Source organism: Phocoena sinus, chromosome 3 (genome assembly GCF_008692025.1).
Source record: "Phocoena sinus isolate mPhoSin1 chromosome 3, mPhoSin1.pri, whole genome shotgun sequence".
Classification (NCBI taxonomy): Eukaryota; Metazoa; Chordata; class Mammalia; order Artiodactyla; family Phocoenidae; genus Phocoena; species Phocoena sinus.
The window spans coordinates 109,137,981-109,162,149 of NC_045765.1; the positions used below are offsets into that span (position 1 = coordinate 109,137,981).

At 35.2% G+C, this 24,169-nt stretch overlaps 1 protein-coding gene across 6 annotated transcripts in view; it reads right to left on the reverse strand.

Annotated features, from left to right (window-relative positions):
- MSH3 (mutS homolog 3) overlaps positions 1-24,169 on the reverse strand; it is a 193,083-nt gene that overhangs the window by 64,013 nt on the left and 104,901 nt on the right. For 4 of the 6 annotated variants that reach the window (XM_032628625.1, XM_032628623.1, XM_032628627.1 and 1 more), the window contains 5 exons: positions 18,492-18,700; positions 17,593-17,761; positions 11,953-12,017; positions 9,226-9,342; positions 3,689-3,796 (listed from right to left, as the gene is read on the reverse strand). In XM_032628625.1, the coding sequence (XP_032484516.1) occupies positions 3,689-3,796; positions 9,226-9,342; positions 11,953-12,017; positions 17,593-17,761; positions 18,492-18,700 (668 nt within the window). The remainder of the gene's footprint in view (positions 1-3,688; positions 3,797-9,225; positions 9,343-11,952; positions 12,018-17,592; positions 17,762-18,491; positions 18,701-24,169) is intronic. The other 2 variants (XM_032628629.1, XM_032628626.1) reach the window with 1 other exon arrangement.

A 24,169-nucleotide genomic window follows, 5' to 3' on the forward strand; every position in this document is an offset into this window, starting at 1 on the left:
AATAGTAAAGCATTCCAGACATAAGCAAGATAAAAATCATTAAAGATCCCAAAATGCATCTTTGATTTATAAAAGGGTCCAATGGACCCATCTGGTAAATCCAAGACAGAATAAATTTTATTCTCCTTTAAAAAAAAAAAAAAAGGTAAATTGTCTCTTTGTTCTTTGGAAAACCTTTAAAGAACTCTAAGCTGAAATTAGGTCCAGTGAACCCTGATGGCATGGAATACAGAAGGTTACAGATCATTTCTTGTCAGAACTTCAGCATTCTTTGGAAGGTGCTGAATAATAAGTTAGCTGTTCTCCACTGTTGAACATTTAGACTGCCTAGATTTTCACTGTTATAAACAATGCTCCAATGAACACCCATATATACGTGTGCATGTGCATATTTCCAAGTGTTTCTCTAAGCCAGAGGAAATTCCTGAAGCAGAATTTCCAAATCATAGGGTATGCATATTTGTTAACAGATGAGATACCTGTATCAATTTACCCTCCTACCAGCAGGATATGAAAGGTGACTTTTCATACCCTTATCTAAAGTTGGTATTATCAAACTTTCTAATTTTTAACAGTGTGACCTCATTGCTTTAATTTGCAATCACTGATTCCTAAGGTTGAACGTCTTTTCATCAATTTCTTGGCCACTTGCTGGTCTTTTTCATCTTAATATCCTATCAACGACCTCCTCAAGTGCTTAGACTCAGAACTTTCACATATAAGCACATTTCTGAACTTACTCAAAACACCAAGAAATACTACTTTCCTAAATAAATACTTAAATTCTTCTTAAATATATCTGGCTAACAAAACCCCAAGAATGTACACTCACATGTCTCAAAGAAAGTCACTAAAGTATCTTCTGAGTAAACAATTCGAAATCATCCTTTGGAAAAGGACATTTAAAATTACAAGAAAAGGACAGTTTTTGAATTTTAGGGTATAATTTTAAAATACAATTTTTACCTAAATGGGTTATGAATCTACTGTAAAAGAAAAAAGATAAAACCAACTGTAAGCGATACCAGTTTTAAAATAAAATTCTAAGTGCTCTGCCAAGTGAAATCAACATATATTCATGACATTGATATGATTTCCCAGGAAGGTTTTCACTTTAAAATAAAAATTTGATTTTTTCTGCTCTAAAATCTACACTGACTTATTCTGTTACTATCAAAATTACATAATGACAAAACACTTCCTGGTATAGTAAGAAGCAAATGATTATTCAGAGAGCTGAGATGATATACTAGGACAGGACAGTTACAGCAAGAAAGATATGAAAATCCTGTTGAGGGCATTTTGTGGCACTGAAGAGAAAGAACTGAGAAAATCTGGATTCTGCCTGAAAAGAATGAAACATTGAACTTGAACAAATTTACTTATTTTATATTTTTAAAATTGCATCATTCTCCTTTAAATGCCCCAGAGAAACAAGACATAATCCATATTAATAAAACAGTATAATGTCCAGAATACCAATTGGATAGAAAGACCTAGAATAAGAACTTCTGCATAAAGATTTAGACTCTAGTGAATAAAGTGTCCTAATAGCATTTAGAAAGAAGAGACTGTAATTATGAAGCCAAATAATCAATTTTAACTGCAATAACTCAGACGCACTGAAATCTTTAAACAAGTTGGAAATCTAAGGAAAAAAAGTATAAACTTCAGATACTTAAGTACTAGTTTAAAAGGTATTTTAGATAAACGTTTCCTATTTCATGGCTATTTACACTCAATTTTATGGCTGCTAAAAAAGAAACTGAGTATATTACTTAAAGGTTATGGCATGATTTTTCATTTAAATTTTTCAGGTGGATTTTTCTTAATATAAAATATATAGTATCCAATTAGAATAGTATTTTAGTGTGCAACATTTCCTGAAATTGTCTTACTGATAGAAGAGGTGGTTTGGAACAATCCTACTGAGGACAAGTAAGAGGTTGGATAAAGTACAGAAAACAGCTACTTGAAGGCTCCTGACAACTAACAGGACAGCAAGGAATTACCAGGGCAGGATCTGGGGTAGAACTGAGGGTCAGGGAGACTGTTTGCCAATTACTGAGGGAACGGCTGACACTGAGCACTATGGACAGCTTTAATCTGGATTGAGATACCAAAGGCTGCGCACCAGGCATAAGAGTGCATATGAAGTGAGAAATGCAGATTCTGAATCTTTGAACCTTTGAATATTTGAGCCTTTGAATCTCTGAATCACCTCAAGCCCTGATAAGGACTAAGTGATGCCAGAACGTTAGTGTATTGAGATGTGACTCTTTCAGAAGAAATACAACATCAAATTATTTCTACAAATGATTTTGCAAATACAATGCCTACAAGATAATCAAAACAACCAGGCATTCAAGGAGATACATGAATGAAAATGAACAGAAACAACAGACAATAGAAACAGGCCCACAAGGACTACAGATATTCGAATCATCAGACACAGACTTTAAGATAACTATGCTTATCATGTTCAAAGAGACAGACAAGATTGCGAATTGATAGAAAACGAAAAATGATTTTTAAAAAATAAATTATTATAGGTATGAAACATACTAAAAACCCTTAGGCTCAGATATTTTTTATTAAAGACAAAAAACTTTTACAATACTTAATTCTTTCTGATTTTTGAATAAACATCTGTGAGTAACAATTGCAGTTTATTAAGTGTTTATCATCTACCTGGTCCTGCTTAGAAGTTTCATAATGTCCTTATCACATTTAATTTGCACAACATTTCTAAGAGGCAGGTATTATTTTGTCAATGCAGAAACTGAGGATCAGACAGGTTACGAAACTTGTTTAAAGTCAGTTGTCAAAAACCAGGCTGGTATTCAAAACTATGCCCCTAAGAGATGATTAGGTCATAAGGGCAGAACCCTCAAGAATGGGCTAGTATTCTTATAAAAGAGACCCCAGAGAGCCCCCAATACGGCAATGCCCACAGGAGTCACAGAGAGCCACCAGTGCAAATTTCCGGTCTGGGGCAGCTGCCAGAGTGAGCTCAGGCACAGAGCACCAGCAGAAGTGGGGCCACCAAAGAGACCTACCTCATGGGTAGGGCCCAGGCACAGAGCCACTGTGGGAGCTGGGTGGCCTGGAGCCCTAGGGGCCCAACCTTTGCCAAGCAAATCTACAGGAACAGGATTGCCACCCCCGTGGGTCGGGAAAGCAGGACCCTTGTGCCCCAGTGGGCCTAGAGGATAGAGCACTGGGTCAAAGATTTAGCTGAAGCTTAAGATTTGGACTTCAGGAAGAGCAACTGAGTGCAATTTGCCTCAAAATGAATCATACCTTAACTCTCCCCCATATCTGATTTAGATGATATTTAAATGAGACTTTTATAATTATAAAGTTAAACATAAAGTGTTCCAGTGAACGCTAACAAATGAAAGGATTGCTCCTTTATGAAAATGTCACCCACATAAACCTAAAAATTGAAATATGTAACATTCCCCTCTAGTTATAGTGAATATCTGCTTTCACTGCACTCAATGGTACAGCAAGAAAGGAATTTCTTAATTTTAAATCAAGCTATATGTGTATGACATTCAGCTTTACCAAGAGTTCAACATATATGAGTAATTTTAATACCTTACAATAAAAACACTGAAATTAATTGAATAATTCTATCTGTTCTAAAGCACTGGAAAAGGGGAGAAATGAAAAAACACATCACCTGCAGTAATCTCCTTGCTTAGCGACCTTGGCCAGGGAGAAAATGCAGTCAACAGTTGCTAGGTGATGTACTGCTTTACACAAGGAGTGATAATGTTCACTGAAGTTCCTACAGAAACAACAACAAAAAGGTGAGCAAATTGATTTCTTAGGCCTGTAAAAGCTGCACAATAAGTAAGCACTTCGTTAGCTAAGATGAGCATAAACAAAATAACCTGGCATACCTAGCAGTTAAGAAAGGTGGAGATTACAGTGAACTACTTTTCTGTTTAATAACTTGACTGAGGCTTCTTTTTCTTTCACTTGGAAAGAAATATATATATTTAAAAGTTTCTATACAAAAGATGTCTACTATGAATACCTTATTGCACATTTCATCTGACCATGACACTTCAACTCAGACCTAATGAACACTAATGTAGTGATCATTTTCATTTAGTTTAAACAATGTCATGAACCAGCCAAATGGGTCAGCCTCCCTTTGTGCTTCTCCTTCACAGCATCATCCACGCTAGGAATAACAGTCTTATTATCTTTCTCTCACAATGACTGGAAACTTCTCGATGGTAGAGCCCAAATCCATCTGATTTACTTATTTAACACCTAGCCCATAGAGTTGACACTGTAATAAATTTCATTGAAGGCAAGCAAGAAGAAAGGTACTTTTTTTCAGTAACCATCAGTTGTCTTATTAATAATTCATATAGAAATTAAACCTTAGACTTGTTTTTCGATAGGTCTGCCACTGACTCAAATCTTTGGCCAGTTAAGTAGCTGGTGATCTAAAAGCTTAAAAGACTTTACTGAAAGACTTATTCAAGAAAAAATATAGGAATGTATCCAGGGGGTTTCCTTCTCTTTTTTTTTTTTTTTGCTTAGATTATCCCATTATCTCTTGTCACAGGAGTTCCTTATACCCTTTTAAAGAAGATCCCCACAAAAGTGATGACTGTTATGCTGAATGCTTCTCCTAAAAAATATTTCTGTATTGTACTGTGGGTTTCAGAAACTTAGAGATTTAGTCTGTTTGCTTCTTAAATCCGAAGGTTTTTAGAGTGCTTCCTAGCTTGAAAATGACATCCAGATTAAGCTACTATGTGATTAGTTATTACTATAATACTGTATTGATTTTTTAGAATCTGTAGTTTCTGATTTTTTATTAATATTAGACTAATCTATTCTATGTAAATGACTTTTTCAGATACTAGAAACAACACGTTAAATATCATTTTATTTCTGCATTAACTTTGTGAATTGAAAAATTTGTGAACTGAAAAATATATTTTTACATTACAGTGTATTTTAAACTTCTTTGAGTAGATGGAGCACAATGAATACAATTTATCTATTTCTCCCTGAATTAAAGTTAATCAAAACAAACAACATGAATCCCACTAACAGTATTAAGAGTCTGTGCAAAATCCCGAACACAAAGGAGACTGGCCCCTGCCATCAGACAGGAGCACCAAGTTGTCACCTTAAAAATGACTCTTGGGCTTCCCTGGTGGCGCAGTGGTTGAGAGTCCGCCTGCCAAAGCAGGGGACATGGGTTCGTGCCCCGGTCTGGGAAGATCCCACATGCTGCAGAGCAGCTGGGCCCGTAAGTCATGGCCGCTGAGCCTGCACGTCCAGAGCCTCTGCTCCACAACGGGAGAGGCCACAGCAGTGAGAGGCCCGCGTACCGCAAAAAACAAACAAAAAAACCTCAGTTTTGAAGATGCCACGTGATGCACAGATGTAACACCCCTGAGTGGTTGCCCAGTGATCAGGCCTTGTCATTTCTGGTCTGGCTTCAATTTTAGATCTGACCACTCATCTATCCCTCGGACTGTGGCTGATTCTGTCCCTAATTCTAATTACTGACCCATCTGGTCTTCCTATCCTGGCACTCTCTCTTTTGCCAGAGAGCAGCCACATTTGATGTTTCTGCTCTTGCCTCTCTGGATCTGAGTGTCAAAGTACCTGTGGCACTTAAAAAAAAAAAAAAAAAAGCAGCCAATTTTTTCCTACTCTCACTCCATTCTTCTCAAGTCCTGTCCAGGCTACTAAAACCCTAATTTGCCACTACCCAACAGCCTTAGGTTGAGGGTAACTGTCCCTGATGATCTTCTAACTTCCGGGATTGAAATGAGTAACATAACTCTCAGCCAGTACCATTTCAGTTTAACAACAGAAAAGGCAGGAGAGAGAAGGTAATTATTTTGATATGGATGACAATGTTCTTTTTCACGTCAATTATATAAATAAGGCATGTGAAAAAAATTTTAAAACTATCATAAACCTTAAACATCACAATCATAACTTCATAATTCTTAAGAAGCCTTGTTTGACTTCTCGGTCTTTGTCTATTTGCTACACTTCGCCAAATTTCAAAGAGATCATTCATACTTAGAAAAATGACAAGCTGAAAAATGGGCAGTTCAGATAACAATCTGATAGACTGTGTTTATGTCATAACAACGTGCAACCTTATCACTAGGCCACCAAACAACTTCACCTAAACACTGTGATTTAATTTCTGGTCAAAAGATATTGCTGGGTCCATGGGAAGAAGATTAAGACACTTGTGTTCTAAAGCTGTTATGACAGTTTACCATCATATGTTTACTATCAAATGTTGCTCAATGATATCTGAAGTTAATAAAAAAGGAGGATATTTTATTTTTATTTGCAAATGAATTTCTAAAATAATCAAATGACTGTGTGAGAGGTATTATAATTCAATTTTTAAAGAATTTGCAGTTGAGATTATTCAATATCCACAGCCCATCTTCTAGAACACAAAAGAAGAGACAGTTTTTTGAGAGAGGGTTCTATTCACAGACTTTCTTACAGCCTTGATTTCTTACGATATTTTGATAAAAAGTAATGTGACTAATGGACAACTGTTAGTATCTCAGTAAGAGACAAAAACACTTTGTATAGCTGGTATTCAATCCTCTGGTGTCACGTTCAATGAGGTTAATCATTTCTGAAATGACATTATATTCACACCATCTGGCACCTCAGTAAACAGTATGCCATAACAATCAATGCTATTCTCAAGTTGGGGCTCTAGTTGCAAATGCTGTAGCTAAATTTCAGTCAATACTCTTTTTTAAGATAAAAAATTTAACTATTTTTCTCATTTTGAAAGTAATATATGTATATTATAGAAACTTTTGATATCATGTATCTGCAAAGTACATTAAATTTCCAGTAACCTCATCATCCAGAATTAATCACTTAATATTTGAGACGATACACCCCCCCCCCCCCCCCCCCCACACACACACACTTCTCCAAAGATACACACCTGGACAAACCTCTCCCCGAGCAACAAAATACAAAGGAACTATATGGGACTAAAACTAACTGCTCACATGCCCAGTTAGGGCAAATTCTGGACAAAAGATACAAAGAGAACAAAAAACCCAACTGTCACTTTTGAAAAGCCCCAAGCAAAAGCACGGGGTCAGGAGCAAAAGCAGGGCGCTGCACATGCCCCCAGCTTACAACATCACCTAAGGGGTGGGCAAGCCACCTAAGCCACCCCTCCGGCCTGACCCCTGGCCACACCCCTACCCTCACCCCGTATAAGGAACGAGCTTGGCCCCCCTGAGCGAGCAAGGGAACCTGCTGCTTGTTCTCATTCCCCCCTGCTGCAGCAGGGGCCCCAATAAAGCCTTGCCTGAACTTCTTGTCTGGCTCTGATCAATTTCTATTGATTAAGGAGGCCAAAAACCCTGGTCGGTAACAAAATCTCTTTCTGATGCTATAATTCAAAACTTTGCTGGGCAAAAAGAGATGGTACCAATTTATTACCTTTTAAAAACTCACATATTATCTTTTTTGTTCCTTTTTTTCCACTTGTCAGATTGGTTAATTTAAATGGAATAAAGCTCCCTGAAGATTTCACTGAATACTGTTCAAGTTTTTAAAGAGAAAGATTTCTGTTTAGACTGATGCCCATGGATTGATTCACCATGGGCGGGCTCTACAGCCTGATGGTAAGGGGCACACATCCTACCACCAGATACCCTGGGTTGCATCTGGGCTCCAATCCTTACCCTTGTTGTGAGCAACTTATTTTTCATTTCTGCATCTCACTTTATTCATTTGTAAATTGGGGATGATAATAATATTTCACTAATACGGTTCTTGTGAGGAATAATGAGCTAACATATATAAAGTGCTTAGATGCGTGGTGGTCTGGAGCCAGCTCCCATTGACTCTTGAAACTCAGCTGTGCACATCTCTTCCCAGTCCAGTCCAGCAGGAGATTGCAATCAGTCCAGGTGGGAGTAGTGACACAACAGAAATCAAACACACACTACTACTCTTCCAGAGAGTTGGCTGTTAACCATTTACCAGCACACGAGCAAATTAAATTAAATATGAGCACGTGACTATTAATAAATCCAGAATGAGACATTCTTTAAGACAAAGGCAGGACTCTTCAAAAAAAAAAAAAAATCTCATAAAAATCCAAAAAGGTAGGGGCCTATTCTAGATTCAAATACACTAAAGAAACGTAATAACCAAATGCAACATGTGAAAGTTTTTTTAAATATGGGGGGAGGAGGACTCAGACATAGAGAACAGACTTGTTGCCAAGGTGGAGGGAGGTGGGGGAGGAAAGGACTAGGAGTGTGGGATTAGCAGATGTAAACTATTATATACAGCATGGATAAACAACAACGTTCTACTGTATAGCACAGGGACCTATATTCAATATCCTGTGATAAACCACAATGGAAAAGAATATGAAAAAAAAATGTCTATAACTGAGTCACTTTGCTGTAAAGCAGAGATTGGCACAGCATTGTAAATCAACTCTACTTCAATAAGAAAAATTAAATATGGGGGGAGGGGGAATTGAGGCAATTCAATATTTCTTAAATTAATATTAATTTTTCTTAGGTATGATGTAAGATTACAAAGCAAAATGTCCTTATTTTTAGAAGATGTATGCTTAAGTATTTAGGTGTGAAGTATTACACTGTCTAAAACTTACTTTAAAACGTTTCAGAAAAAAAAGTGTATGAGAGAGATGTAAAACAAATGTAGCAAAATGTTAACACTTGATAAACCTAGGTGAAGGGTATATAGATCTTCATTTCAATTTTCCCACAGATGTAAAATTTTTCAAATTACAAAGTTAGGGGGAAAATGTAAAGGATGTAAAAATATAAGAAAAAATTTAAATGGCAATGATAAAAACAAAATAACTAACCCATACTTGTCCAACTCTGAAAATGTTAAGCCTTTATATAAGAAAAGTAAACAAAGTTCAAGGTAGAATTTCAAAGTGACACTACTAAACATTCTTAGCAACAAAATGTTAGTACAGTAACAATAAAGTATATTTGGTTTCTTACTAAAGACTAAACTGAGCTTACATTTCAAAGGATTAAAAATAAAATCAGAGAACACATGTACTCAACTATTTTATGGCAGGTCACAAGCAGTAATCTCTACTTTCCTTTTTGATGGAAAGATTTTCCAGTCTATTTCTCATAGCAAAAAGTCAGATTATATTTTTCATTGTAAACTCACTCTAGAAAATCAAGCCATTCAGCACTGCAGTCAAGGACTAGCTGCTCCCGGAGCTGATTCAGATGTCTGTAATTTTCTACAATAAAAGGAGAGTGAAAGCGGCTCACAGCTTTTGTACTGGAAGAGAAGAAAAAACATAAATAGGAAATCAAGGTTACTAAGAAATCAGTAATGCCATCACTTCAGAAAACTAAAGTAGTTATTATTCTCTGATGAGCGTTGAAAGTAAATAGCTGTAAATACAGAACATTCTTCAATTATGATCCTGAACTTTACTGACTCCAAAGATCTTTGTTGTAAATAAAATACTTGAAGTTCACAGGACTTTGCTCAGGAAGCTTTTAAAATTCATTTCAAGTTATATCCATATGGCAAAGTCAAAGTTTAGAATTTCTGTTTCATAAGTAAAGAGCTTTTTTATTTAAATTATACTAAATGAAAATGCTTGCTTTTTTAAAAAAAGATCAGACGCAAATATAACAAAGGAAGTCCTAACAAAGCGGGGAGTTGGACATATTGGTGAGGGTGGTATTATTTTTTATATTTTATACTTTTTTGTATGATTAAAGTATTTCAGTAAAAAAAAAAAAGCATTACAAAGAATAGCAATGTATTAATTCAGGAAGCAGTCAAAGAAGAGTTCTTCATGATCTAACTATAGATTCACAGTGACCCTGGATGGGAAGAAATATCATGTACTCCTCTTTTGGGCTTGCATATAATCTCTGCTTCTTCCTCAAGAAGCTGCAGAACACAATGGGGGATGCTATGGGTCCCCAGTCAGAGAATCCAGACCAAGGCTTCAACTCTGCCACTTACTTGCTAGCTATGTGACTTTGGGCCAATAAAACTGGCTTTCTCTAAACTAAAAACCTTCCTCATCTATCAAATAGGGATAATAATAATATCTACCTTATAGGTACAGCTGAGAGGATCAGATAGTGCTAGGCAGAGTACCTATGTCGTTAGTACTCAATGTTAGGAGTTGTCCCATGGTGCTGGGGATTACTGCTATTGATGCTATTACTATGATGGGAACTTTAAGAAGAAAAGGTCAAGATTGAGTGATAGGCAGGTGATGACAGAGTGTATCCTGTTCTTTGTTTGCACCCTCACTCCTGTAACATGCTGTCACAATTACCTTTAATTTGGCAAGCTACTGGATTATAAGTGAGCCTTTCACATTAGAAATCTGACTTGATATTCTAACCTATTCCTGTCAAGGTTCTGATAGCTAAACAACAGATAAAAAATAACAGTGAAACTTCCCCCATACCGTCTTATTTATTCATTCAATTTACATCATTGAAATGTTCAAAAGACGCTGGCACTGATTTATGCCTTGCTTATTGCTTTTAAAGTATGTCATCTAGATTTCTATGCAAACATATTTATCATAGTTCTCTTCTGACAAAACTCATTTAGTGAGACATTTTAGTGATTGTTCTAGATACACTAACATGATTTCTAGTAATTTCTCTTCACAAAGCATATTGCCATTCATTAGCTGTAGCACAGGACAAAAATAGATAAAGAATGCCTGCAAAATGAGGAAACATTCCCTAAAATCAATAATACCCAAAATTCAATTATAGCTTCTGGTAACATAGGAAAAAAAAAGGATGGTATCAGGGGTAAAGAAACCCATGACTATGCCTTCAGGATCATTTGATAGTGGCCATGGATAATAAATAGTTTTCTTTTTTAATTAAAATAATAATTAAAATTCATAATCATTCACACATGTCAAAATAATGTTAAAATTTCCTTCCATTCTTAACATAGAGTTCCTTCATACCATCACCAGCTACTAGTGCCTCTTCTACTATCTTAGGCGAATGTAGTATTTTCATCTCAAGTTCATGCAAACATATTAACAGCAGTAATAAATATTTCACAAACAATGCTACTCACAAGAGGAAATACACTTCTCTAAAGTCACTTCTTTAAAAGAGTCCCCTCTTGGGGATTAATGCCTAACCAAGGAGAAAAGGCAGGGTCTCAACGTGGTTCTCTAATTTTGTTTCTGATTATTTTCATCAATTCATGATATAACTTAAAAAAAAAAAGAACATGTAAAGAACTATTATAACTGTGCCATGGAAAGCAAGCTCAGTGAGGCACAAAATGAAATGTCAGCTTCTTAAAAGAAATGTCAGGTATACATTCATCAAGAAGTCCAAGCAACCAAATTAATCTTATAACTGAAGGTTCTGCAACTTTCTTTTTCCATGCGTTTAAAGTGTTCTCTGAGGTATAAGAATAAAACAGTAGTTCACAAAACAAGAAAAGTGTACACAAATAAGATACCCTTTGGAAAAAATGTTTTAAAATCCAAGATAAAAAGAGTTTAAGATAATTATTTATCTAGTTAAAGTTCCATAAAGAAACTGAAGGGCCAAAATTGCTTTTTTTTTTTTTTTTTGCGTTACGTGGGCCTCTCACTGTCGCGGCCTCTCCCGTCGCGGAGCACAGTCTCCGGACGCGCAGGCCCAGCGGCCATGGCCCACGGGCCCAGCCGCTCCGCGGCATGCGGGATCCTCCCGGACCGGGGCACGAACCCGTGACCCCTGCACTGGCAGGCGGACTCCCAACCACCGCGCCACCAGGGAAGCCCCAAAATTGCTTTTAATGTCAAGGATGTGGTTATTAACATACCAGAAGCAGGCAGGTAAACACATGTCATAATTCACGTTAATAAGAAAAAACATGTATTTTTAAACTTACCTTCCAACCTTAACCCAATCAGTTGGTATACAAGATACAGCAGAATTCTTTACCTCAATCATAAACTAAAATAAATACAAATAAAGGTTAGATATTTAAATGATTAACGATTATATTTTTAAATCTTTTAAATCTTCCTCAAAATTGTTCTATAATAGCCGAAAATAAATGTAATGATTGTAATTCAAAAAAAAAAAACCTGTGCTATAATAGTCTAGCAAATATTAATCTAAACATTCAAAATAAATCCAGTATTGTTATTGGGAGAGTTCATATATGTCTGTACAAACAAATATTATTAATTAGGGTTTCAATACTTGGGATAAAGTACAATTTGTATTCAGCAAAAAGTTTGTGATAAAGGATATAACTTGGCGCTTTAATGTTTGTAACACTGTTGTGTTCATACTACGAATAGTGATTTTTCTTTAATGACCTTTTTCATTTATTACTACCCACTTATCTTAAGAATTCTATTACTCAGTAATAAGACTGAATTTCTAAGTGCATAAAATTTTAAAATATTTGATTATTAGATGTTATATCAGTTTGAGATATGGTCAGTCCCTAATTCTGAACAGAAGAGGATTCATCGTAATAGTTTTTATCCAAGAAACCTAAGTCCTCTAAAAGTATACTCAGACAAAGCACTTAACTTCCTCAGCAATTAAGGGAGGAAGGGATTTCTTCACGAGTGTCTTCTTTAAATTTTCACTTATATGAACCATATCTTTATAGATCCAACTGTACTCTACAAGCTTTTCTGAAATCATCCAGGAAGTAAATGAAACCACTACTTCAATCACACCTTCCATTTTTAGCACTAGTTATATATCATCTCTTCTTCCTGTTCACTTTCCCGTATTATTGCAATGAAATTTAATGTTTTATTTAAATAAATAAACAAATAAAAAATACACTTATTTTGTATGGGATGGGACCCAGAAGCTCTGTGGCGGCCACTAATTTTGAGATGGCTACAGGAACTTTGTCACATGTTTTACAACATTTCAGGTATTTATAATAGGCATATTATTAATAGTATCAGCCTGGGACTTCCCTGGTGGTCCAGTGGTAGAGAGTTTGCCTTCTAATGCAGGGGATGCAGGTTCGATCCCTGCTCAGGGAACTAAGATCCCACATGCCACAGGGCAACTAAGCCCGTGCGCGACAACTACTGAGCTCGTGTGCTTCAACTAGAGCCCACGCACTGCAAACTACAGAGCTCATGCACTCTGGAGTCCGCATGCCACAACTAGAGAGAGAAAACCCACGCTCTAAAACTAGAGAGAAACCCATGCACCACAACAAAGAGCCCGCATGCTGCAACTGCAACTAAAACCCGACACAGCCAAAAAAAAAAAAAGTATCAGCCTGGCTTTTCAGTTTACTTTTCTATTAATAGAAACATTGTAGCTTTTACATTAATTATAATAGGAATTAATGGTTAATTTTAAGAATTTTCATCCTTAGCAAAGATTTTGTAACTAATGATGTCCTCTTTTATACAGGGAATTAATACAATTTCAAATCTGATATATCCCGTTAAAGAGTTAAGAGTGAAAAGTCTTTAAAAGTCCCCTTGGCTAAAAAAAAAAAGTGACTAAGGAAAAAAATTCACAAAATAAATATCACTGATGAGAAATCACGTTAAGAGTAGGCTAAAAAATTCTGCTTAAATATTATTTTGAAATGTTCTATGAGAAAACATTGGTCTTTTTAAAAAATAATTGTGGGAGGAGTTATGTCAAAGGCAAACAGCAAAATTCAGGACCACGTTAGTTCACTAATATTTGGGAAGGACATGTGTAACACAGAGCTCCATAGGAATTACTGCCTAAGGATGGTGGAAATTTGAAAAGAAGTTACAACTGCCTCAGTGAGGTCTCTGGGCAGCCAGCTAGGATAGTGTACTTAAGTTATTCATCATAACTCTGCAGCATGGCAGCTCTGGATTCAGGTCCATGCCTTATACTCATTACCAACTGCCACTGGTCACAGCCCTTTGGAGCACCTTGGGAATAGTTTGGACCATAACTGTTCAATCTGTAAGTATCCAGGGTCTATTCTAAGGACCACAGCTCCTCAAGCAAGCCATTTATAGAGCCAATACAGGATGGAAAACAGAGTAAGAATCAGGAAAGCTATGTGGACCTCCTGCTTGTTAAACCCCTGGGGTCACTTCCTCAGGTGCTGGTCCTGTGTGTCATCTTTTCAGCCTGTGTTTCTCCTCAGAATTGTCTTCAACTAGCAAATTTTTTTCTGTTCTACACTAGCTATGGAATAGGAAATTTTCTATTTCATGAACATTCTAAGAATGAGAAGACAGGCCTTTTGTTTAGAGACTTTATTGCTAAAGAAAAGGAAACTAACAAAAATCGGAAATTAACATATATTTCAGAAATCTTAGAGAGTTCTCATAGCAACTTCCCTCACTCTATAGTTCGTGACTGTGTTTCTCAGTTGTGGATGCTAGAAATCTGTCCAGATTCATGGTAACAAACCCTCATATTCTTCTGCTGGGATCCAGTTCTGTCCTGGTTAAATGTCAGATATTGTTACTCAATCTACAGCCCGTGGAATCACTGGACTGGCATCATTGTTAAGTTTGCTGAAACTCTTATCACACTCCAGAAACTGCTCTTTGTTTTCTCCAAGGCCACACTTCACCCATTCCTATTCTCCCCACTTTCTTTCCCACTATGTCTTAGGAATTTGCAAATATTTTTTATTTAGATGTAAAATATAACAGATTGCTTCCCACATCTTAAACATGCTAAGCAGATATTTGGATATGCTGCATGCTGTGAATTAATAAAATTGTTTCTACAGATTTTCCACTAATATTTCTTTCCTTTTCCTTAAGAAAACTACTAATCAACACTGCCTCAAGTCTAAATATCACCCCATGCCTATTCCATATCTGATTCAAGGTTAAGAAACAATTCTCTCCACACATAAAACATGAAAGAGACTGCCACAGAAGCAATGAACTAACTATGTAAAGCTATGTAAATTTCTGCTTTCATTATTTTCTTTCCAGGATTTTCTTTCTTTCACTATTTTCTAAACCAATACTCTCAGAGTCAGACATAGTAATTCACCACAGTCAATAAGGCTTAGTATTCTAATGCGTAAAAACTGGGAACAAAGGTGAAAAAAATGAATGGTGCCAAAAGTAACACTGACTTGACAGTCTATTTTTACTAATATTAACAAGATCCATGTACCACATAGGGCTGCTATAACAGGTTTTTAAAAATATATTACAAAGTTATATGTATGGAAATAAAATTTCAGACAGAACTGAAGGGTATAAAATAAGAAGCACATATATATAAAACAAGGGTTTTCCTTCTTTCCTCCTTCACTTCTCAGAGGTAATCATATTTGATGGAGTCTGTTCTTATTCCTTTGAGTATCTCTAAATTTGCTTATAACTTCAGTACAAATATTTAAACAGAATTTGATTATAACAATGCTGACTATCATTTGGTGTTCGAATGAACAGAATCACTAATTCCCAAAAAATGTTATAAAAGTGATTCTGTATTGATGTATTATTAAGATTCTACAGGTTTAAAAAAAACAACAACAAGAATCCATCCTATTGTTAAAAACTAAGAAATTTCTTGTCTCAAACTTATCACCTTAACTTAGTAAAGGTTAAAAATAATAAGATAATTTACCTTCCTTGTTAATCCTTTGTAATCCAATTACTTAATCTCCACTCTGTGCTTTTTCTTAAATGTCAATGCTATACTGATACAAAATAACTAATCTACTATCCCTTATGAATTCCTAATCAGTGTTCCCCATTTTTACTTTAAAACTGCCAAGTGAATCCATGGCTGTCTTCCAAAGCCTTGAGCTTTATTTAAGTCTGAATAGTATGAGCTCTCAAATGTCTGGATTTTATCAAATAAAATCTATGATGTTGATAATCCCTTGTATTAATATTTGTGAGTTGAGTGAAATAATGACATGGTATAAAGATTGGAGGCAGACCTGGGCTGGAAATGAGCTTCTAACTTGGGTAACTTATCTCACTATACTATGCCAAGTCTCAGTTTTCTTTCCTGCAAAACTGGAATAATCCCTTTTTGTGTTGTTACAAGGATTAATAACATATGCAAAGCACTTAGCACCACTCTAAACATTAACAAGTGCTTGACAAATGGTAACTATATTACTATCATTATTATTATTATATGAATAATATGTGCATAGTGCTTTCCGATTAGAAAATACTTTCATGTATTTTAACTCAATTGGTCTTCACAGTAGTCTCACTACAGAGGTGACTCCTCCATGGTCATGTAGCATGTAAGTGGTAGAAATGTCAGCTTTCCCCACTGTAATACCAGGTAACCACTTTTCTACTAAACATCTTTTATTAATGTATCAAGCAATTTTGATCATCTCATTTTCAACAAATAGAACAGAACAGTGGCACTGAGATCACTTGTTAGTTCGCAAGGTCATAATTATATAGTGAAACCAAGAGATACAATTAAGTATTTGGTATTTGCCTGTTCAGGGGAAGAGTGAGAAGTAAGTATACGTAGGGTGAAGTCATTTTTCTGTTATATAGAGCTCTATGTGGAATGCATTATGAAATGTCTGCCTTAGTATAATAATTTTGTCTAGAAGACAGGCTGACTCAATCACTGGTCTGTTACATTAATAAACATTTTAATCAAGATTATAATTTACTGTAGAATTTCTTATTTCAAGTAATCAAACAAATCAACACTTTTGGCTAAATAGATAAAGCAGTGCAAATATTTTAAAAACATTTGAAATTACACTTTTCCCCACTAGAAAAATATCTATTTTTAAAAATTCTGAATAAAATGTTCATCCTATAGAAATTATTCACAAATTCCCTAATTTGCTATTTTAACAAAGTAGAATTTTTCAGATTCCCTCAGTTGGAATCTTTATATTTTATTAAACATAAGATGTAGAAGTAGCAACACGTCAAGACTCAGAATAGGACCGACAGATATAAGTACACTTTAAAAAGCGTACTTATTCCTGGTTCTCTTTAAGATACTATCAAACTTTAAACAGAAATACACATACCAAAAAACACATTCTAGACAGCACCATAATCTTATGGAAGATCCACTAAATGTAGGTTTTTGCTATAGTTATTTTCAGTTCTTTTAGCAGCTATACTGCTTCAAAAGGAACCTCTGCCATTTAATCACTTTGTCATCCAATTAGTGTAGGTTATTCACTACATTAGGTGGTTTGTATCATTTCATCATCTACAGGCCGGGAGTCAAAGACTAACTTCTCTCTCCTGGATTTAGGGCAAATGAAGTCTTGAAAGTTATTATTTACAACAGTCAAGGTTCTCTACAATTTCAATAGATAATATTAAAACACATGTAACATTAAGTTCCATGGTTTTACCGAGACTAAGTAAATAAGCAAACCAAATACTGTTATTAAAAGAAAATTCTTATCAAAACAAGCTATTACAATATATTTCCAAGAAACAAAACAGAAAATCTGAAAAAAAAAGAAAACAATAATACTTTCATCTATCCCCAGATTTTTATTTACATTTTAAAATATCCTTTCCAATTGAGGAAAACTAATGTAAAAGAAAAGTATGTTTGATACTACCTCCTGTCCTGATACTGTCACATATTGTGCAGAAGGATTTTTTAGTATTTTTCGTATTTCTTGCAAATGTGTTTGGATCTTGTCAGTAACTTCCTGAATTTCGTCCTTACTCTTTTTTATTAAAGGGAAGTGAGAAAGGTCTTTGAATAATTCGGTTTTATCCCCAATCCTAAAAAAATGAGAAAATGCAAATACATATATTAAAGCATATTACTTATACCAATTAACAATTATTTTTCAAAACATAATGAAAGACCAAAGGGTAGGAAGTCAGGAGAACAAGATTTTAATTCCAGCTCTTCCACTAAATACTTATGGGTGAGTTTCTTAATTTCTTTGAAGACAGACAAAATTACCCTAACATTATTTTCATTTTGCAAGTTCATGATTGCCATGGTGAAACCAAGAGATGAAATTCAACATTTCATGTTGTATATTCAGAAAATAAACACTAATGTAAATACTGTCAAATCTTTTTTCTTATACATAGAGTTCTTTGTGGGATAAATTGTAAAACGACTACTCCTTAGAGGATAACTTTCCTTCCACAGTTTCTGAATATAAAGCAGAGGATCTCTGGATATCTAGCAAATAAGCACAAGATGCCATCTGCCATCTATTTCTGGATTAATAAAACTGCTACTACTTGCTCGGCCTGGACTTTACCTTTTCATCACCTGATACCTGGAGAAGTACCACATTTGTTCTATATGACGGAACTGCCTAAACACTAAGTGTTATTTCCAGCTGTAATATAGAGCCTTTAGTATCCGATCACATTTCTAGTTTTACACACAACTTCTATCATTACTTCTATAGAAGCTTAAGTATCCACACATCAAATGGCAAATACATTACTTTCACTGCTAGAAAGGAAGAACTAAGGGTCTGCTACTTACTTGGCAGCTTGTTCATTGAGAATCTTTAAGTAATGCTCCACTGGACTGAGGAGTTCAGGAATTTCTGAAATAAATGTCTGGAGCAACTCTGACTGAACATGGGAATTAACAGCAGGTATTAGTGCTTGAAATTCTGACTTCAGGTGATACAGGGTTTTGACAATCAGGAAGAACTCTTGCGTAGAACACTGAAAATAGAAATATTTTTCCTAAATAGCATAACATGTGAAAATGAAATATAGTTAGTGGTCGTTTTAAAGGTAGAATCAGAATAAAAGAAAATTTTAATTTACTGTATAAATTAGTTAATTGAAATAAAGTTTTTGTTGATATGTCCTAAATGTTAATAGTTTAAGCACTTTATAATATTTTCAAGCTATAAAGAAAATAATTTGAGTCAAGGATAGGAAAGCCAATACTTGTTCAGTATTTTTTCATTTTAAAATATGTTGACCATATAACAAAAATACAGTAAACAATGTCGCATATAAAAAGAATAATTCTGAGAAAATATCTGCAAAACATTTAAGAGATAAAGGGCAAAATTCTCTCAAGTATAATGAGGTTTTACAAATTGACATGGAAAAGATGAATAATCCAAAGAATAGTGGCTAAACGAACTGACTATGAAGCTCATAGAAAAAAATGTCCAATAAGCACATGATTAATGTCACATATAATTAGGATAAGCAAATTAAAATGACAAGATAGCATTTTTCACTCATCAGAATGTCAAAGATTTTAAAGTATGATAATAGTTAAGTCACATAGAGTGTGAAAAATGACACTTTTATATACTACTAGTAGAGGCATAACTGTCTTGAAGAGCAATTTGGCATATATTTATAATAAAAAGAGTATATACCCTTTGACTAAACAATTCCATTTTAAAGGATTTAACTAAAATTATTTTTCACAAGTAGTGAAAATCTTTACAGTAGCCCTGTTGGTAATTATATTAAAAAGATGAATAAGAAACAAGTATCCAGCAATTGAGATATTAGGAAAAACTCATTCAATGTGATACTATAAAACAGTTAAAAAACTTAGACATCTGTAAATACTGATGTGCAGGTTGATATGGAACTCTGTAGTTTCAACATATATTAAATATACATAGTATATGTTTACACTATATACCATATATGTATTTACACAATAAAATATCATTTGTGATTCTCTGAACTATATATATTATTCTACAGAAATGAAAGTATAAATTGAAATTTTCTGGAAAGTACACATGTAACTTTCTCTAGTTACCTCTGGGTAGTGGATATGCAGGAGGGTGGTAAAGGGAGACGTTTTACTCTTTATTTTACACTCCTGTATACTGCTGTAATTTTGTAACATGAACGTGAATAATTTTTTCAGGGGCGTACAGCTGTTTTACAATGTTGTGTTACTTTCTACTGTACAGTGAAGTGGAGTTCCCTGTGCTATATATCAGGCTCTTATTAGTTACCTATTTTATACATATTAGTGTATGTATGTCAAACTCAATCTTCCAATTCACCCCACCACCGCCCCCACCACTTTCCCCGTTTGGTGTCCATACATTTGTTCTCTATATCTGTGTCTCTATTTCTGCATTGCAAACTCTTTATCTGTACCATTTTTCTAGATTCCACATATATTCGTTAATATACAATATTTGCTTTTCTCTTTCTGACTTACTTCACTCTGCATGACAGTGTGCAGGTCCATCCACATCTCTACAAATTACCCAATTTCATTCCTTTTTATGGCTGAGTAATATTCCATTGTATATACGTACCATATCTTCTTTATCCATTTGTCTATCGATGGGCATTTAGGTGCGTCCATGACCTGGCCATTACAAATAGTGCTGCAGTGAACACTGGGGTGCATGTGTCTTTTTGAATTATGGTTTTCTCTGGGTATATGCCCAGTAGTAGGATTGCTGGGTCATATAGTAATTCTATTTTTAGTTTTTAAAGGAACCTCCACACTGTTCTCCATAGTGGCTGTATCAATTTACATTCCCACCAACAGTGCAAGAGGGTTCCCTTTTCCCCACACCCTCTCCAGCATTTACTGTTTGTAGATTTTTGTGATGATGTCCATTCTAACTAGTGTGAGGCGTTACCTCATTGTAGCTTTAATTTGCATTTCTCTAATAATTAGTGATGTTGAGCAGCTTTTCATTGCCTCTTGGCCATCTGTATGTCTTATTTGGAGAAACGTCTATTTAGGTCTTCCACCCATTTTTGGATTCGGTTGTTTATTTTTTTCATGTTGAGCTGCATGAACTGTTTATATATTTTGGAGATTAATCCTTTGTCTGTTGATTTGTTTGCAAATATTTTCTCCCATTCTGAGCGCTGTCTTTTCGTCTTGTTTATAGTTTCATTCGCAGTGCAAAAAATTTAAGTTTCATTATATCCCATTTGTTTATTTTTGTTTTTATTTCCATTACTCTGTGAGGTGGGTCAAAAAAGATCTTGCTGTGATTTATGTCAGAGTGTTCTTCCCACGTTTTCCTCTAAGAGTTTTATATAGTGTCTGGTCTTACATTTAAGTTTTAATCCATTTTGAGTTTATTTTTGTGTATGGTGTTAGTGGAGTGTTCTAATTTCATTGTTTTACATGTAGCTGTCCAGTTTTCCCAGTGCCACTTATTGAAGAGACTGTCCTTTTCTCCATTGTATATTCTTGCCTCCTTTGTCAGAGATAAGTTGACCATAGGTGCGTGGGTTTATCTCTGGGATTTCTATGCAGTTCCATTGATCTATATTTCTGTTTTTGTGCCAGTACCATATTGTCTTGATTACTGTAGCTTTGTAGTATAGTCTGAAGTCAGGGAGTTTGATTCCTCCAGCTCCAGTTTTTTTCTCAAGATCACTTTGGCTATTCGGGGTCTTTTGTGTTTCCATACATATTGTAAGATTTTTTGTTCTACTTCTGTGAAAAATACCATTGGTATTTTGACAGGGATTGCACTGAATCTGTGGATTGCTTTTAGTAGTACAGTCAAATTTTCACAATATTGATTCTTCCAATCCAAGAACATGCTGTATCTCTCCATCTGTTTGTGTCATCTTTCATTTCTTTCATCAGTGTTACAGTTTTCTGAATACAGGCCTTTTACCTCCTTAGATAGGTTTATTCCTAGGTATTTTATTCTTTTTGTTGTAATGGTGAATGGGATTTTCTTAAATTCTCTTTTAAATTTTTCATTGTTAATATATAGGAATGCAAGAGATTTCTGTGCATTAATTTTATATCATGCAACTTTACCAAATTCATTGATTAGCTCTAGTAGTTTTCCAGTGGGATCTTTAGGATTTTCTATGTATAGTATCATGTCATCTGAAAACAGTGACAGTTTTACTTCCTCTTTTCTAATTTGTATTCCTTTTATTTCTTTTTCTTCTCTGATTGCCATGGGTAGGACTTCCAAAACTATGGTGAGTAATAGTGGCGAGAGTGGACATCCTTGTATTGTTCCTGATCCTAGAGGAAATGCTTTCAGTTTTTCACCATTGAGAATGATGTTTGCTGTGGGTTTGTCATATATGGCCTTTATTATGTTGAGGTAGGCTCACTCTATGCCCACTTTCTGGAGAGTTTTTATCGTAAATAGGTGTTGAATTTTGTCAAAAGCTTTTTCTGCATCTAGTGAGATGATCATATGGTTTTTATTCTTCAATTTGTTAATATGGTGTATGACATTAATTAATTTGCATATATTGAAGAAGCCTTGCATTCCTGGGATAAATCCCACTTGATCATGGTGTAGGTCCTTTTAAAGTGTTGTTGGATTCTGTCTGCTAGTATTTTATTGAGGATTTTTGCATCTATATTCATCAATGATATTGGTGTGTAATTTTCTTTTTTTGGTCATATCTTTGTCTGATTTTGGTGTCAGGATGATGGTGGCCTCATAGAAAGAGTTTGGGAGTGTTCCTTCCTCTGTAATTTTTTGCAAGAGTTTGAGAAGGATGGGTGTTAGCTCTTCTCTACATCTTTGATAGAATTCACCTGTGAAGCCATCTGGTCCTGGACTTCTGTTTGCTGGAAGATTTTTAATCACAATTTCAATTGCATTACTTGTGATTGGTCTGTTTATATTTTCTATTTCTTCCTGGTTCACTCTTGGAAGATTATACTTTTCTAAGAATTTGTCCATTTCTTCCAGGTTGTCCATTTTATTGGCATAGAGTTTCTTGTAGTAGTCTCTTAGGATGCTTTGTATTTCTGCGGTGTCTGTTTTGACTTCTTTTTCATTTCTAATTTTACTGATTTAGTCCTCTCCCTCTTTTTCTTGATGAGTATGGCTAATGGTTTATCAATTTTGTTTATCTTCTCAAAGAACCAACTTTTAGTTTTATTGATCTTTGCTATTGTTTTCTTTGTCTCTATTTCATTTATTCCTGCTCTGATCTTTGTGATTTCTTTCCTTCTACTAACTTGAGGTTTTTTTGTTCTTCTTTCTCCAGTTCCTTTAGGTGTAAAGTTAGATTTTTTTTTTTTTTTTTTTGGTGGTATGTGGCCCTCTCACCGCTGTGGCCTCTCCCGTCACGGAGCACAGGCTCCAGATGCGCAGGCCCAGCGGCCTCACGGCCCGCGGGATCCTCCTGGACCAGGGCACGAACCCACGTCCCCTGCCTCGGCAGGCGGACTCCACCACTGTGCCACCAGGGAAGCCCTAGATTTTTTATTTGAAATTTTTCTTGAGGAAGGATTGTATTGCTATAAACTTCCCCATTAGAACTGCTTTTGCTGCATCCCATAGGTTTTGGATTGTCATGTTTTCACTGTCATTTGCCTCTAGGTATTTTTTGATTTCCTCTTAGATTTCTTCAGTGATATCTTGGTTATTTAGTAGCATATTGTTTAGCCTCTATGTGTTTGCATTTTGCACAGTTTTTTACCTGTAATCTCACTGTGTTGTGGTCAGAAAAGATGCTTGATATGATTTCAATTTTCTTAAATTCACTGAGGCTTGATTTGTGACCCATGATGTGATCTATCCTGGAGAATGTTCTGTGTGCACTTGAGAAGAAAGTGTAATCTGCTGTTTTCGGATGGAACATCCTATAAATATCAATTAAATCTATTTGTTCTTTTGTGTCATTTAAAGCTTATATTTCCTTATTAATTTTCTGCCTGGATGATCTGTCCATTGGTGTAAGTGAGGTGTTAAATTCCCCCACTATTACTGTGTTACTGTCGATTTCCTCTTTTATAGCTGTTAGCATTTGCCTTATGTATTGAGGTGCTCCTTTGTTGGGTGCATATATATTTACAATTGTTATGTTTTCTTAGATTGATCCCTTGATCATTACGTAGTGTTCTTCCTTGTCTTGTAACACTGTTGATTTTAAAGTCTATTTTATCTGAGTACTCCTACTTCAGGTTTCCTTTGATTGTCATTTGCATGGAATATCTTTTTCCATCCCCACTTTCAGTCTGTATGTGTCCCTAGGTCTGAAGTGGGTCTCTTGTAGACAGCATATATATGGGTCTTGTTTTTGAATCCATTTAGCCCATCTGTGTCTTTTGGTTGGGGCATTTAATCCATTCACATTTAAGGTAATTATTGACATGTATGTTCCTATTATCATTTTCTTAATTATTTTGGGTTTGTTTTTTAGGTCCTTTTCTTCTCTTGTGTTTCCCGCTTAGAGACGTTCCTTTAGCATTTGTTGTAG